The sequence below is a fragment of the Scyliorhinus torazame genome, chromosome 9 (genome assembly GCF_047496885.1).
Source record: "Scyliorhinus torazame isolate Kashiwa2021f chromosome 9, sScyTor2.1, whole genome shotgun sequence".
Taxonomy (NCBI): Eukaryota; Metazoa; Chordata; class Chondrichthyes; order Carcharhiniformes; family Scyliorhinidae; genus Scyliorhinus; species Scyliorhinus torazame.
In genome coordinates, this window is record NC_092715.1 from 97,844,967 (window position 1) to 97,860,763 (window position 15,797).

Sequence of the window (15,797 nt, forward strand, 5' to 3'; positions counted from 1 at the left end):
TTATGTTTATATTCCAGGATTTACTGATTGAGTTGAAACATGCTGTGTTTTGTTGATCCAACATACAACAAAATCTATTGGAAAAGTGATGACATTTATACAGCACCAAAAGCATTACAGAGAGACCATTAGAGGACGATGAATGCCCAGTCAAAGAAGGAGAAAATAGATGGCATGACCAAAAGCTTGATAAGAAATAGGCTTGAGGAGGGTGTTTAAAGATGGCTCAAAAAATTAGTGGGGTAGCTGCATGAAGGGAAATACAAGAGAAACTAGCTTGAGAGGAAATTAAACTTGGAAGGTGACGAGGACTGGGAAATCTTTAGGGGGCAACAGAAAGCTACGAAAAAAGCTATAAAAAAAGAGTAAGAGAGATTAAGAGTAAACTTGCTCAGAATATGAAAACAGATAGTAAAGGTTTCTACAAATATATAAAACAAAAAAGAGTGGCTACGGTAAATATTGGCCCTTTAGAGGATGAGCAGGGAGATTTAATAATAGGAAATGAGGAACTGAACAGGTTTTTTGGGTCAGTCTTCACAGTGGAAGACACAAATAACATGCCAGTGACTGATGGAAATGAGGCTATGACCGATGAGGGCCTTGGGACGATTGTTATCACTAAGGGGGTAGTGATGGGCAAGCTAATGGGGCTAAAGGTAGACCAGTCTCCTGGCCCTGATGGAATGCATCTCAGGGTACTAAAAGAGATGGCTAGGGAAATTCCAAATGCACTCGTGATAATTTACCAAAATTCACTAGACCTTGGGGTGGTCCTGGCAGATTGGAAATTAGCAAACGTGACACCACTGTTTTTTTTTTTTAAAAAGGAGGTAGGCAGAAAGCGGGTAATTATAGGCCAGTTAGCTTAACTTCGGTAGTAGGGAAGATGCTGGAATCCATGATCAAGGAATAAATAGCAAGACATCTGGATGGAAATTGTCCCATTGGACAGACGCAGCATGGGCTCATAAAGGGCAGGTCGTGCCTAACTAATTTAGTGGAATTTTTGGAGGACATTACCAGTGCGGTAGACAACGTGGTGGAGCCAATGGATGTGGTATATCTGGATTTCCAGAAAGCTTTTGAGAAGGTGTCACACAAAAGGTAGCTGCATAAGATAAAGATGCATGGCGTTAAGGGTAAAGTAGTAGCATGGATAGCGGTTTGGTTAATTAATAGAAAGCAAAGAGTGGGGATTAATGGGTGTTTCTCTGGTTGGCAATCAGTAGCAAGTGGTGTCTCTCAGGGATCAGTGTTGGGCCCACAATTGTTCACAATTTACATAGATGATTTGGAGTTGGGGACCGAGATGATTTGGAGTTGGGGACCGAGTGCAATGTGTCCAAGTTTGCAGATGACACTAGGATGAGTGGTAAAGCAAAAAGTGCAGAGGATACTGGAAGTCTGCAGAGGGATTTGGATAGGCTAAGTGAATGGGCTAGGGTAGATGGAATACAATGTTGACAAATGTGAGGTTATCCGTTTTGGTAGGAATAACAGCAAAAGGGATTATTATTTAAATTATAAAATATTAAAACATGCTGCTGTGCAGAGGGACCTGGGTGTCCTAGTGCATGAGTCGCAAAAGTTGGTTTACAGGTGCAACAGGTGATTAAGAAGGCAAATGGAGTTTTGTCCTTCATTGCTAGAGGGATGGATTTTAAAACAAGGGAGGTTATGCTGCAACTGTTGGTGAGGCCACAGCTGGAGTATTGTGTTCAGTTTTGGTCTCCTTACCTGAGAAAGGACGTACTGGTGCTGGAGGGCGTGCCGAGGAGGTTCACTAGGTTAATCCCAGCGTTGAGGGGGTTGGATTACGAGGAGAGGTTGAGTAGACTGGGACTGTACTCGTTGGAATTCAGAAGGATGCGGGGGGATCTTATCGAAACATAGAATTATGAAGGGAATAGATAGGATAGATGCAGGGAGGTTGTTTCCACTGGCGGGTGAAAGCAGAACTAGGGGGCATAGCCTCAAAATAAGGGGAAGTAGATTTAGGACTGAGTTTAGGAGGAATTTCTTCACCCAAAGGGTTGTGAATCTATGGAATTCCCTGCCCAGTGAAGCAGTTGAGGCTCCTTCGTTAAATGTTTTCAGGATAAAGATAGATAGTTTTTTGAAGAATAAAGGGTTATGGTGTTCAGGCACGAAAGTGGAGCTGAGTCCACAAAAGATCAGCCATGATCTCATTGAATGGCAGAGCAGGCTCGATGGGCCAGGTGGCCTACTCCTGCTCCTAGTTCTTATGTTCTTATTGGAGAAATGAGGAAGAGGGAGGCCATGGAAGTTTAAACACGAGGATGTAAGTTTAAAATTGAAGGTGTTGGGCTGACCAGAAGACAATCTAAATTGGGAAGAAAAGATAAGGCAGTGGCACTTCAGGCAGGATAGGACCAGTGTTTTGGATGAGCCAAAATTTGGAGGGGAGAAGAGTGCAAAGTCAGCCAGAAGCCACTGGAGTAGTCCAATCTGGAGATGACAAAGGCATGCTTGAGTGATTTATCAGTCTGGGTGAGCTCCAACAGCATTCAAGAAACTTGACACCATCAGGACAAAGCAACACTTGATTGCCACCCCGTCTACAACCTTAAATATTCACTCCCTTCACCACTGATACACAGTGGCAGTGTACACCGTCTACAAGTTCATAGATCATAGAATTTACAGCGCAGAAGGAGGCCATTCGGCCCATCTAGTCTGCACCGGCTCTTGGAAAGAGCACCCTACCCAAGGTCAACACCGCCACCCTATCCCCATAACCCAGTAACCCCACCCAACACTAAGGGCAATTTATCATTGCCAATCCACCTAACCTGCACATCTTTGGACTGTGGGAGGAAACCGGAGCACCTGGAGAAAACCCACGCACACACGGGGAGAACGTGCAGACTCCGCACAGGCAGCGACCCAAGCCAGAATCGAACCTGGGACCCTGGAGCTGTGAAGCAATTGTGCTATCCACAATGCTACCGTGCTGCACTGCAGCTGCTTGCAAAGACTTCTTTGAAACCCACAAACCTACTATCTTGAACTCTATGATCTTGAAGTTCAAGGGTAACAGTTGCATAGGAACACCACGACTTGCAATTTCCCCTCCAAGCCATACACCATCCTGACTTGGAACTATGTCAGGTTCCTTCAACGTCACTGGGTCAAAATCCTGGATTTCCCTTCCTAACCACTTTGGGTGGACTGCAGTGGTTCAAGAAGTGGCTTCTCAAAGACAATTAGTGATGGGCAATAAATGCAGGCTTAACCAGCGACACCCACACCATATGAAAGAATACATTTTTAAAATAATTGGTAGAGGCAGGTGATGTACAGGGGTGGAAGTGAGTACATTTGTGATGAAGAGAACACTGTGTGTGTGTAGCTCAGTTCTGAGTCAGATACAGCTTCATTCTTCCCCAAGTTTAATCGAACGGCATTGGGGCTTACCAAGACCATATGTTGGGCATAAACTTTTTTCCTTTTTATTTTTGTTTAATTCATCCACTGGATTTGCGGTAAGTGCCAAAGTCGGCCTCTATTGCCCGTTCCTTATTGTCTTATTTTTAAAAAAAATTTAGAGTACCTAATTCATTTTTTTTCCAATCAAGGGGCAATTTAGCGTGACCAATCCACCTATCGGGCACATCTTTAGGTTGTGGGAGCGAAACCCACATAAACACGGGGAGAATGTGCAAACTCCACATGGACAGTGACCCGAGGCCGGGATCGAACCTGGGACCTTGGCGCCGTGAGGCAGCAGTGCTAACTCCATATTGCCTTATTGAACGGCGGTGAGCTGTCCTCTTAACGCTGTGCCTCGTGTGGTGAAGGTGCTCCCAGGGTGCTGTTAAATAGTTCCAGGATTTACAAATTTCACACATTTTATTCCAAACAGATCAACATAGCACAAAATAAACAGTGCACATAGTTTGTTTGATTATCGCAGCCCCCGCAACGAACAATTCCTCAAAAACGGACAGAAGTGGCCTCCAAAACACAGAAACCCCCGCCCTAAGGGCAAACTTCCCCAGCCTAAAAAATTCAGACGGATCTCCCAACCACACCACCACCCTCAGCGGCGCAGCTGACCTCCAACTTGTGAAAGTGGAAGGCTGCCAGGCAATCAGAGAGGTGAAGGCCACCACAACGGCCGCCTTCCCTTCCTGCAGCCCCGGCGCAACCGACACCTCAATGATCGCCATCATAGGGTCTGACATCATCCTGACCCCCACAGCCCCTGACAAACTCAAACACCGCCTCCCACCAGCTACCCAACTTTGCACACCCCTAGAACTTGTGAACATGGTTCGCCAGCACCCTCCCACACCTCTCTCACACATCCTCTACCCCCAGGAAGAACCCATTCATCCGGGCTCAAGTCATATGAACCAGCTTGAACTGTATAAGGCTCAACCTCGCACAGCAGGTGGTTAAGTTGATTTGACAAAACTTTGACAAAGGATCATCTGGACTAGAACCATTAGCTCTTTTCTCCCCCTACAGATGTTGCCAGATCTGCTGATATTTTCCAGCATTATCTCTTTTGGTTTCAGATTCCAGCGTCCGCAGTAATTTGCTTTTAGTCAATTGCTGGAAATGCTCTGCCTACAGTTTGATGGGTATGATTGGAATTACCAAACCCAGTGTCACTGAGCTGGACAACAGCAGAGTGTTTGGAGGAGAATCATATGGTTGAACATATAAAAGGCTCCAGACAGATTGAAGAGGACATGAAGTGAAAATGCACCATGTGGAATGTCATTGTTGTTTTGATTAGGACCGAGTCAGTTTATTAATGCAGAGTTTTATAGTAATTAGTGATCCAGATGGAATTGCAGAAAAGAAGGTCAAAGCGGTATTGTGGGGGCATGGAGGGATGTGTGTTACCATTGAAATTTAATATTTTGTTAGGACAGGGAGGTGTTGGGGTTGAAGATGGATTCTTGTAGAATGTGTGTGATGATAGCTGTTTTCCGAGGAAATGTGCCCTCATGAAAGGGGACCATTTGCAATGTTAGTTAACATTGTGGCAAGGAAAGGTAGCTGGGTGGCCAGTAATTTAATGGGCATCAAAGAAGCAAGTGACTCTCATGGACCAGGTGAACTCAGCCAAGGTATGAATGGAGATGGTCAAACTAGAGAAAGATGCAAGTTTCGAGCTGTGTTAGGGAAAGAAAAGAAACCGCAGAAAACAGTAAATGGATGGTCGAGGTGCCGGTGAGTGCAAGCAAGAAATGTTTACGAGGATGTTGTAAATGGAGAAAGAAAACAAGGGGTTTTCTTTATTCTCCAGATAATCCTGGTAAATGAGGTGGTCTAGCTAGAGGAAACAAAGGTTTGATGTGAACACAATCTGATCCAGTCAAGGGTGGTTGAACAAGTTGTATATCAGACTTAAATCTACTGCCTTTGAAATTGGAGCAGAACTATGTCGGAGGTGTTGGCAAAGCACCACTTTTACTTGGTTCAGGATATCAAAGATGCAAGTATGCACATGGCCAAATAGATAAGCAGCTGGCCACTGCAGAAGTATTGCGGTGAATGGAAGATCCCAAAGCCAAGTAGTTGTAAGTGACTAGTGGGGCATTTTGTTCTTGTGGGGGACCGCGTAGTAGGGCGGAAGTAGGCAGGACTATGTGGGTGGTTGAAGGGCTATAAGAAAGTTGTTAGAAATGGGTTTGTTGTGATTGAGGTCTGTGGATTAAAGAGACCACAGTATTTGTAATCTATCATTTTATCAGTCAGGAACTAAGAGAGGGATTGGAATATTGGAGTTGCTGGGGTTTTGCACAGTGTAGAGCAGCATCTACCTGGAGTGAGCTCAAGAGACGTGTCTTGTGACATGCCTGTTAGTGCATTTGGTGACATTTACTGTCTTTGAGGATAAGTTTCCAAAAACAAAAATAGCCTCCTAAAGCACAAATCTCATTGACTTGTAATTTTCTAGTTTTAAATATTTTTTTAAATCATTGCACCTCAAAGATTATCAAGGAGATTTTTTTTTTAACTAAATGCATACATCCAAATGAGTGATGGTACGAACAAAAAAAAAAGCTGTTGCTTTTCGCACTTTTTCTCTCGCGTAACAACTGTTGGTGTTCACATATGCTGATTCTGTTTTACTGGCAGGCGGGGGGGGGGGTGGTTATGGGATGTGGTGATTGAGTTCATAAAGAAACCACAGTTTTATGTATTTATCTAAATTCTCCATTTGAATGGAATAAAACTTTGCAAATCCAAAGTCTTTTGGAAAAAATAAATGGGCTGAGAAGACGCCATTCTATCTGTCAACTCGTCGATACAGAGGTTGCATTCTGAAGGAATTGGAGCCGAAACCTTGCCAGACAGCAGCACTTCAATTAGCAGCAATTGCTGGTTTAATTTTTACTTCTGGGTGTGGAGAGGTGGGTGGTTGGTGGGGGAACAGTGAAGCAATTCTCTGTAAAGTGTGTGCCTTTGGGAAATGGGAAGGGGGAGATAAATGATTGCAAAAAGTCACACTGTGGGTGTAAATTCATTTTAATGAAAATATGCATTTTTAAAGTAGGATGCGTTTTAAAAGCTGCTTCTCTTTTGATAGAGTCTTGCATGCTGGAAAGGCAGCAGTGTATCATCGCCCAAGAAGTTGTCGTGAAATTACACATGTGTTAACAGAAAACCAGAATTATACAATGGAGAGGCTGAAAAATATCTACAAAGCACCTTACTTTCCTGTAGAGTACATAGGCCAATTCATATTGGAGGTAAACTACCAATGTTTTATAAACTAGTTTTGTCGGTGCAGCAGACAAGTAGGTAACATATGTTAGGTAAGAGAAACCAGTCTTCAGAGACTACTGTGACTAAGCTAATTGCATTGCTAAATCCTAAAACTTACAAATTCTATGTAAAGTTAGGTTTGTGGGTGCTTTTCACGAGGACAAAATGATTTCTGGTAGATGTTGCTGTCAATCTGATTCTTGGCACCAATTAGGGGAGACAGTGCTATAATGGTGGACATGATGTTCACTCGATTATAGTGACATTTAATTTGGAAGTCACCACTAATATTTGGATACAGACAACCTAATATTTTCTTTGTAATTTGTTTTCAGACCTTTTGTAAAAGCCTGGTTATGTAAAAGGGGCGAACTAATTTCTTGAAATCCTGTTCCCTGCAAAATAACTTGGTTGGAAGATTTGTGTATTTGCAACATATACTACTTGTAATCTCTAGACAGCTGTCTGAATATGTGAAGGAGAGTCCTGCTTTGCAGCATCTATTCATACACTCAATCAAAGGCTTGTCTCTTGAGCTAAATGGTTTACTGTTCTACTACTGTAGTCCTGAAGATCCAAGATTTTATTTAAATGGCATGTTTCTCAGAAATTAGGATTGTTCTGAGGTCAATTATATGAAATAAAAAGCAGGAAGGAGAAAAGAAAGTAACTTTGTAAAACATTGTTGATTTGAGAAAGTTGGGGATTCTCCTCCAGGGTAGGTGGATTGGCCATGCTAAATTGCCCCTTAATTGGAAAAAATTAATTGGTACTCTAAATTATTATTTTTTTTAATTTTAAAAAATATTAATATTGAGGTATTTGGAAATTTTTATAATAATAACAATGGCATCGACATGGTATAATAAACATTCTCCCCCCCCCCCCCCCCCCCAATCTTCACACTCCCCAACCATAAAACAACAATCCGGCCCTCTTTCTCCCCCAAACCCCCCCCCCCCCCCCCTCCTTGGAATACTACATCTGCTGACATTTTAATTTTCCCCGAGAAAGTCGACAAACGGCTGCCACCTCCGGGTGAACCCTGCCATTGACCCTCTTAAGGCAAACTTTATCTTCTCGAGACTGAGAAACCCAGCCATGTCACTAACTCGGGTCTCTACACTCGGGGGCTTCGAGTCCCTCCACATTAACAAGATCCGTCTCCGGACTACCAGGGAGGCAAAGGCCAAGACATCAGCCTCTTTCGCCCCCTGAACGCCCTGCTTTTCTGACACTCCAAAGATCGCTACCTCAAGACTCGGCATCACCCGTGTTTTTAGTACCGTGGACATTGCCTTAGCAAAACCCTGCCAAAACCCCCTAAGCTTCGGGCATGCCCAAAACATGTGGACATGATTTGCTGGGCTTCCTGCACACCTTGCACACCTGTCCTCTACCCCGAAAAACTTACTCATCTTAGCCACTGTCATGTGCGTCCGGTGGACTACCTTAAATTGTATCAGGCTAAGCCTGGCACATGAGGAGGTATTAACCCTGCTTAGGGCATCCGCCCATAGACTCCTCCCAGCTCGTACTCTCACTTGCCCTTAAGCTCCTCCACCGGAGTTTCCTCTGCCTCCGAAAGTTCCTGATAAATATCTGAAACCTTACCCTCTCCAACCCAGGTACTGGAGACTACTCTATCCTGAACCCCCCGTGGCGGCAGCAGCTGAAAGGCCGGAACCTGCTTTCTCAGGAAGTCTCGCACCTGCAAATACCTAAACCTGTTCCCTGCTGGCAATTCAAATTTATCCTCCAAGGCTTTCAAGCTGGGAAAGCTCCCATCTATAAATAGACCCCCCATCCTTCTAATTCCTGCCCTTTGCCATCTCCGGAACCCACCACCTAGCCTACCCGGTACAAACCGATGATTATTATACATCGGGGTCCAAACCGATGCTCCCACCACTCTTTTATATCTCCTCCTTTGCCCCCAGATTCTTAGAGCCGCCGCCATCACCGGACATGTGGAGTATCGGGCCGGTGAGAACGGAAGAGGTGCCGTTATCAGTGCTCCCAAACTGGTGTCTTTACATGACGTCGCCTCCATCCGCTCCCACACCGACCCCTCCCCCACTACCCACTTCCTAATCATGGCTATATTAGCTGCCCTATAGCAATTGCAGAAGTTCGGCAGCGCCAAACCCCCCCCCAACCCCGACTGCACTCCAGGAACACTTTCTTCACTCGCGGGGTTTTACCTGCCCACACAAAGCCTGAAATAACCTTATTCACCCACTTAAAAAGGCCTTTGGGATGAAGGTGGGGAGGCACTGAAAGACAAACAAAAATCTGGGGACGACCGTCATTTTCACAGTCTGTACCCTCCCCGCCAGTGATAGCGGGAGCATGTCCCATCTCTTAAAAGTCCCCTTCTATTTGTTCTACCAGCCGGGATAGGTTTAACTTGTGCAATTCCCGGGCCACCTGGATTCCCAGATACCGAAAGCTCTTCCCTACCATTCTAAGCGGCAGCTCTCCCAGTCTCTTCTCCAGTCCTCTTGCCTGGATCGCGAACATCTCGCTTTTCCCCTATGTTCACTTTATACCCCGAAAAATTGCCAAATTCCCCCAGGATTCACATTACTTCCCCCGTCCCTTCCAACGGGTCTGGAATATACAAGAGCAGGTCATCTGCGTAAAGCGAGACCCGATGTTCCAAACCCCCCTCCGAACCAGCCCGTTCCAGTTCCTAGAGGCTCTTGACGCCATGGCCAATGGCTCTATGGCCAGAGCAAACAGTAACGGGGAGAGGGGCACCCTTGCCTCGTCCCTCGGTGTAGTTTAAAATACCCTGACCTCAGCCAGTTCGTACGCACACTCGCTACTGGTGCCTTATAGAGCAACCGCACCCAGTTAATAAAGCCCTCACCAAACCCAAATCTTCCCAGCGCCTCCCACAGGTAATTCCACTCCACCCGATCAAAAGCCTTCTCCGCATCACCACCTCCACCTCCTCTCCTTCTGAGGGCATCATAATAACATTCAAAAGCCTTCGAACATTGGCTTTGAGTTGCCTGCCCTTTACAAATCCCGTCTGGTCTTCCGTTATCATCCCGGGACGCAGTCCTCTATCCTCGTGGCCAGTATCTTAGCCAGCAATTTGGCGTCCACATTCAGTAGAGAAATTGGCCTGTATGACCCGCATTGCTCCGGATCCTTCTCCCGTTTCAGGATCAATGAAATCGACGCCTGCAACATTGTTGAGGAGAGGACTCCCTTCTCTCTTGCTTCATTAATGTCCTCACCAGCAGTGGGCTCAATATTTCTGTAAACTTCTTATAGAATTCCACCGGATAGCCATCTGTCCCTGGGCCTTGCCCAACTGCATGCCCTCCAGCCCCTTGATTATTTCCTCAATCTCAATTGGGGCTCCCAGCCCTTCCACCAGATCCTCATCCACCCTCTGGAACCTCAACTGATCCAAAAACTGCCTCATCCCCTCCACCCCAGCCGGGGGTTCCAACTCATATAATTTACTATAAAAGTTCTTAAACACCTCGTTCACCCCTGCTGGATCCAGGACAGTATTCCTGCCTCTACTCTTTACTTTATCTATCTCCCTGGCCGCTTCCCTTTTCCTGAGCTGATGCGCCAATATTCGGCTTGCCTTTTCCCCGTACTCCTAAATCACCCCCCCTTGCCTTCCTCAACTGTTCCACCGCTTTCCCTGTGGTCAACAGCCCAAACTCCACCTGTAACCTCCGCTGCTCTCTCAGTAACCCCGCTTCCGGAGTCTCGAGTACCTCCTGTCCACCTGGAGTATCTCCTCCACTAACCTGTCCCTCTCAGCCCGTTCCGCCTTTTCTCTGTGGGTCCGTATCAAGATTAATTCCCCTCTGCCTTCAAAGCTTCCCAAACCGTCGCTGCAGAGACCTCCCCCGTATCATTTGTTGCCAGGTAGTTCTGGGTGGACTTGTTAACCCGCCCACAGATCGCTTTGCCCGCTAGCAACCCCTCATCCAGTCTCCACAGCGGGCTTTTCCCTCTCCACACTAACCCGTAGATCCACCCAATGCGGGGCATGATCTGACACTGCCATTGCCGAGTACTCAGTCTCCACCACCTCCGGTATTAGCGCAGACTATTTGTTTATGGGGGAATGTGACAAAAAAGTTGATGCGAGAGTATACCTTGTGGACATGAGATAAAGGTAAGCTCCTTTGCCCTTGGCCGTGCAAACCTCCGTGAGTCTACGCTTTTCTACCCCCCCCCCCCCCCCCCCCCCCCCCCCCAATCTGTTCCATAAACCATAAACCCCTTCAATTCCTTTGCCGCAGCCGGCCTCCTCTCTGTCCTGGGTTTTGACGGGTCCAATTCCGGATCAATGACTGTGTTAAAGTCTCCTCCCATAATCAGGTTAAGTGACTCCAAGTCTGGGATCTTACCTAACACCCGCCTCACGAATTCTATATCGTCCCAATTCGGAGCATATATGTTCACGCGTACCACCTGCACCCCCTCCAACTTCCCACTCACCATTATGTACCTACCCCCTTTGTCTGATACGATTCTCCCTTCCTCGAATGTCACTCGTTTGTTGATCAAGATCGCTACACACCTGGTCTTTGAGTCCAGCCCTGAGTGGAATACTTGGCTAACCCACCCCTTTCTTAATCTTGTCTGGTCTCTTGTAGCATTGTCACATCCGCTTTCAGCCTCCTCAAACGCGCGAACCCTCTTGACCGGCCCATTCAGTCCTCTGACGCTTACCGCCCCCTTGCCAACTAGCCATCACCCTTTTTAGGCCAGCCTCTAGCTCACTCCGTCCGCCTCCTCGAGCCCCCCCCCCCCTTGGGCATTTGCCGTTCCCGACCTCCCATTTGTCCCCTAGTAATAGTTCCTCCCCTGTCAGCAAAGCAGCCCCCCCCAGCAACAAAACTAGAAGCCCAACCTCCCAAGTCGAGCTCCAGATTAACACCTGCTCACCCCCCTCTGTGCTTCTGAGAGTCAGCTGACCCATGCTGACTTGATAGTGCTCGCCCCTGGCACCAAGCAGTCTCTCTCCCCATTGTTCTCTCCCCCCCCCCCCCCCAAACTTGGACAAACGTATTAAAAATCACATTCCACCATTAACAAATATCAGGGAAAAAAACAGTGAAGAAACAGCCACTTTAGAAAAAAAAACACCAAAAGCAGAACCAGCCCCAAAGACCATCCCCCCCCTCTAACCAGCTCCCTGCAAGACAAAGTTACCTTCAGCCATCCAAACAACCCCTTATTACACATAGCACTACTTATACTTATACAGCCCAGCACAACAAATCGCTACCACAGGACTCTCCAAGGCTTCGTGTCTTTTAATTCGCCTTCAGCCTCTTTCCTTTAATAAAAGTCCAAACTTCGTCTGGTGTTTCGAAGTAGAAGTCCTGTTCCTTGTGTGTGACCCCTTCTTAAAGAGAGCTGTTTTTGCACGATTAAACCCAGCTCGCCTCTTGGCCAAATCCGCGCCCAGGTCCTGATAAATGCGCAACTCACAATTCTCCCACTGGCTGCTCTGTTCCTTCTTGGCCCACCGCAGAACATGTTCCTTGTCCAGGAATCGATGAAAACGTCCCACCATCGCCTTTGGCGGCACGTTCGCTCGGGGCTTCTTCGCGAGGGCTCTGTGCGCTCTGACCAATTCCAGGGGCCGAGGGAATGCCTCAGCCCCCATCAACTTCGCCAACATGTCCGTCACATAAGCCCTCTCATCTGATCCCTCACTGCCTTCAGGGAGGCCGACAATTCTAAGATTCTGCCTCCTGGACCTGTTCTCCAGGTCCTCCAGCTTCTCCTGCATTCTTCTCTGGCGGTCGTTCATCATCTCCACCTTGGTCTCCAGCACGGTTATGTACTCCTCGTGCTCGGACACCTTTTCCTCCACCTGGATTGCTCTCCCGTGGGTCTCTTGATTCTGCACAACTTGATCAATCGAAGCCTTAATCGGGTCCAGCGTGTCCTCCTTCAGCTTGGCGAAGCAATCTTCAAAAAACTCCACCAGCTGCCCCGTCGACCACTGTGCCCTCTCCCCGCGGCCCTTGCTCTCCGCCATGCTTTCCCGCGTTGCCGGCTCTGCTTGCGCATCCTTATAGGACTTTGTCTTCTCACACGGCCACTTCTGGTCCAATTCTCCATACACCGGAGGGGGATTTCTCCTCACTGTCTCACTCTTCACCGATTTATCCTATTAAAACCAGGGGGAAATGGTCCAAAAGTCCATCACAGGCGGGAGCTATCAAATGTGTGACCTACTCTTCCATGGCCACCACCAGAAGTCCCTATTTTTTTTTTTAAATAAAAGATTTCCCCTCTAAATTATTTAGTAATAACTTAAATATTATTGATTTTTATCTATCACAGTTTGCTCAATTCTTTAAGAACTGTCTGCTCCACCTATGATCTAATGTTCATTGTTCAGATTAATCACCTGATTAAAAACCAATCTAAATTGATGGAGGACTGCTTTGAAATGTTTTTTTTTAATATGGTGACTATTGGGGCATGACAACTGAACTCTTTTGCCTGCATTTACTTTCAATGTTTATAGTCTAAAACTATCATGACAAATTTCTCGGAGCAAAAAGAAACAAAATTAATTATGCTGATTAAATATGCTGATTATTGCTATAAACAGACATTCAAAAACTTATTTATCTTCCTTTTTGCGCACAGTGAGGTGCAATGTAATGTGGGAGATGTTATTATGGAACAGTGATGGTAATTTAGTGGTGAATTCTATACCCAAGTTATAATACAGTATTTCATTGAAAACACTTGGGTTTCCTTTTTACTCTGAGGCACACTCTCCTAACATCACCAACTAAGCCTCCTTCGCATTGACCATCTGAGGGTTTCTCATTTCCCCAGATTCTATCGTTCACCGATTGAAATTGATGTTGAAAGCTAAAGTTTGCTTTATGAACCAATTCCAAATCATCGGCCAGTTCTGCGACCTGTCTAGCTGTTTTATCTCTTTGCTCTTCCACGTGGGTTTTCACTACTGCAGGAGGTGAATCTTTAAAATCCTCCAACATAATTATTTCCCCAAGAGTGTCATACGTTTTGTCTATTTTTAATGCTCTTATCCACCTATCAAAATTATTTTGTTTAATTCTTTCAAATTCTATATATGCCTGACCTGGTTCTTCCCTTGGATTTGTAAACTTCTGTCTGTGTAGGCTTCTGGCACCAGTTCATATGCACTTAATATGATTTTCCTCGGACTTCCAGTTGCGGCTATGCGGAGCTAAGTTGCACATTCGGCGGCTCCCGCAAAAACGGACTTTTGGGCTCTTTTCAGGGGCCCCAATGGCACTTTTTCAACTTTTCCCGGTGTGGGAAGGAGATTACAACAATTCCCCGATAGTATATGGGTTTTACCAGGAGCGGGGCGACTAAAAAGGTGGTGGTGGACCCGAAGAAGGTGCGAGGGAAGAAGAACAAAATGGCGGCGGGCGGAGACCAGACAGCGTGGATGCAGTGGGCGCAGGAGCAACAGTAGGGTATCCAGCGCTGCTTCAGAGAGATTAAAGCGGACCTGCTTGAGCCGATGAAGGCTTCTATTGATTAGCTGCTGGAGACACAGACGGCCCAGGAGGTGGCGATCCGCGAGGCCCAACAAAAGATCTCCGACAACGAGGACGAGATCTTAGGCCTGGCAGTAAAGGTGGAGGCGCACGGGGCGCTCCACAAGAAATGGCAGGAGCGGTTCAAGGAGATGGAAAATCGGTCGAGGCGGAAGAATCTGCGGATTCTGGGCCTCCCAGAGGGGCCGGACATGGGGGCCTATGTGGTCACCATGTTGAACTCGCTGATGGGAGCGGGGTCCTTCCAGAGGCCCCTGGAGCTGGAAGGAGCCCATAGAGTGCTGGCGAGGAGGCCCAAGGCTAACGAGCCTCCACGGGCGGTGCTGGTGCGGTTTCATCGGTTCGTTGATCGGGAGTGTGTGTTCAGGTGGGCCAAGAAGCAGGTGGGAGAACGCGGAGGTTCAAATATACCAGGACTGGAGTGCGGAGGTGGCGAAGAGGAGGGCCGGGTACAATCGAGTGAAGGCGGTGCTGCACAGGAAGGGGTGCTGCACAGGAAGGGGGTGAAGTTTGGCATGTTGCAGCCGACACAACTGTGGGTCACCTACAAGGACCGGCACCATTATTTTGAGTCTCCGGAGGAAGCGTGGGCCTTTGTTCAGGCCGAGAGGTTGGACTCGGATTGAGGGTCGGGGTGGGCGTTTGGGGACTGCGGTTGATATGTTACTTTTTGAGGGGGGGTCCTTTGCTCTTGGTTTCTTTTTCGTTGTGTTTTTCTCTTTCTGGTCGGTGAGGGTGGTTAGGGCTGGTTGGGCACTGATTTGGTTGGGTTGGTCAACTCTTGGAGTGGGGTAAGCAAATGGAACGTGTGGATGGCCAGCGGTGAGATGGGGCCCCGCGGGGGAGGGGGAGGCCCGAGTCGGGGGTGAGGGGACTGGGCCTGTAAAAGGATCTGCGTCAGAGGTGGCGGGGCCGGGTAGGTGAAAAGCGCGGACTTTTTCCCGCGCTGAAGACTGGAGGGGGCTGGGGCGGGGAAGCGAGGGTTGTTTCACGCGCTTAGGTTGGAAGGGGGAGGGGGAGATGGGGAACGGAAGAGGAGGGTGTGTCACACAATGGAAGGAGTCGAAGGAGAGGAAGGAGTGGCCGGGGTCAGCAGGAGTCAGCTGACTTGCGGAAGTGCAATGGGGGGGGGGGTAAAACGGCTAGGATGGGTCCTAGCTGGGGGGGGGTCGAGTTGCTGCTGCTATGGTCAAGGGGGAGCTGGAGCGAGTGGAGGGGGTCGAGACGGGGGTCTGCCGCCGTGGGGTACGGGCGTGTGGCTGGCCGAGGAGGGGTTATGGCTAGTCGGCAGCGGAGGGGGGAGGGTAGCCCCCTGATCCGGCTGATAACCTGGAATGTAAGGGGACTGAATGGGCCGATCAAGCGGGCCCGCGTGTTCGCGCACCTGAATGGGCTGAAGGCGGATGTGGTTATGCTCCAGGAGACACACCTGAAGGTGGCAGACCAGGTAAGATTAATGAAAGGGTGGGTAGG

At 47.6% G+C, this 15,797-nt stretch overlaps 1 protein-coding gene across 6 annotated transcripts in view; it reads left to right on the forward strand.

Moving 5' to 3' along the window:
- The window catches only part of slf1 (SMC5-SMC6 complex localization factor 1), a 141,850-nt gene that overhangs the window by 18,472 nt on the left and 107,581 nt on the right, over positions 1-15,797 (forward strand). For all 6 annotated transcript variants that reach the window (XR_011949069.1, XM_072516296.1, XM_072516297.1 and 3 more), the window contains one exon: positions 6,575-6,737. Coding sequence is in view for 5 of the 6 variants with exons in the window: in XM_072516296.1 (XP_072372397.1) it covers positions 6,575-6,737 (163 nt within the window). In the remaining variant the exon portion in view is untranslated. The remainder of the gene's footprint in view (positions 1-6,574; positions 6,738-15,797) is intronic.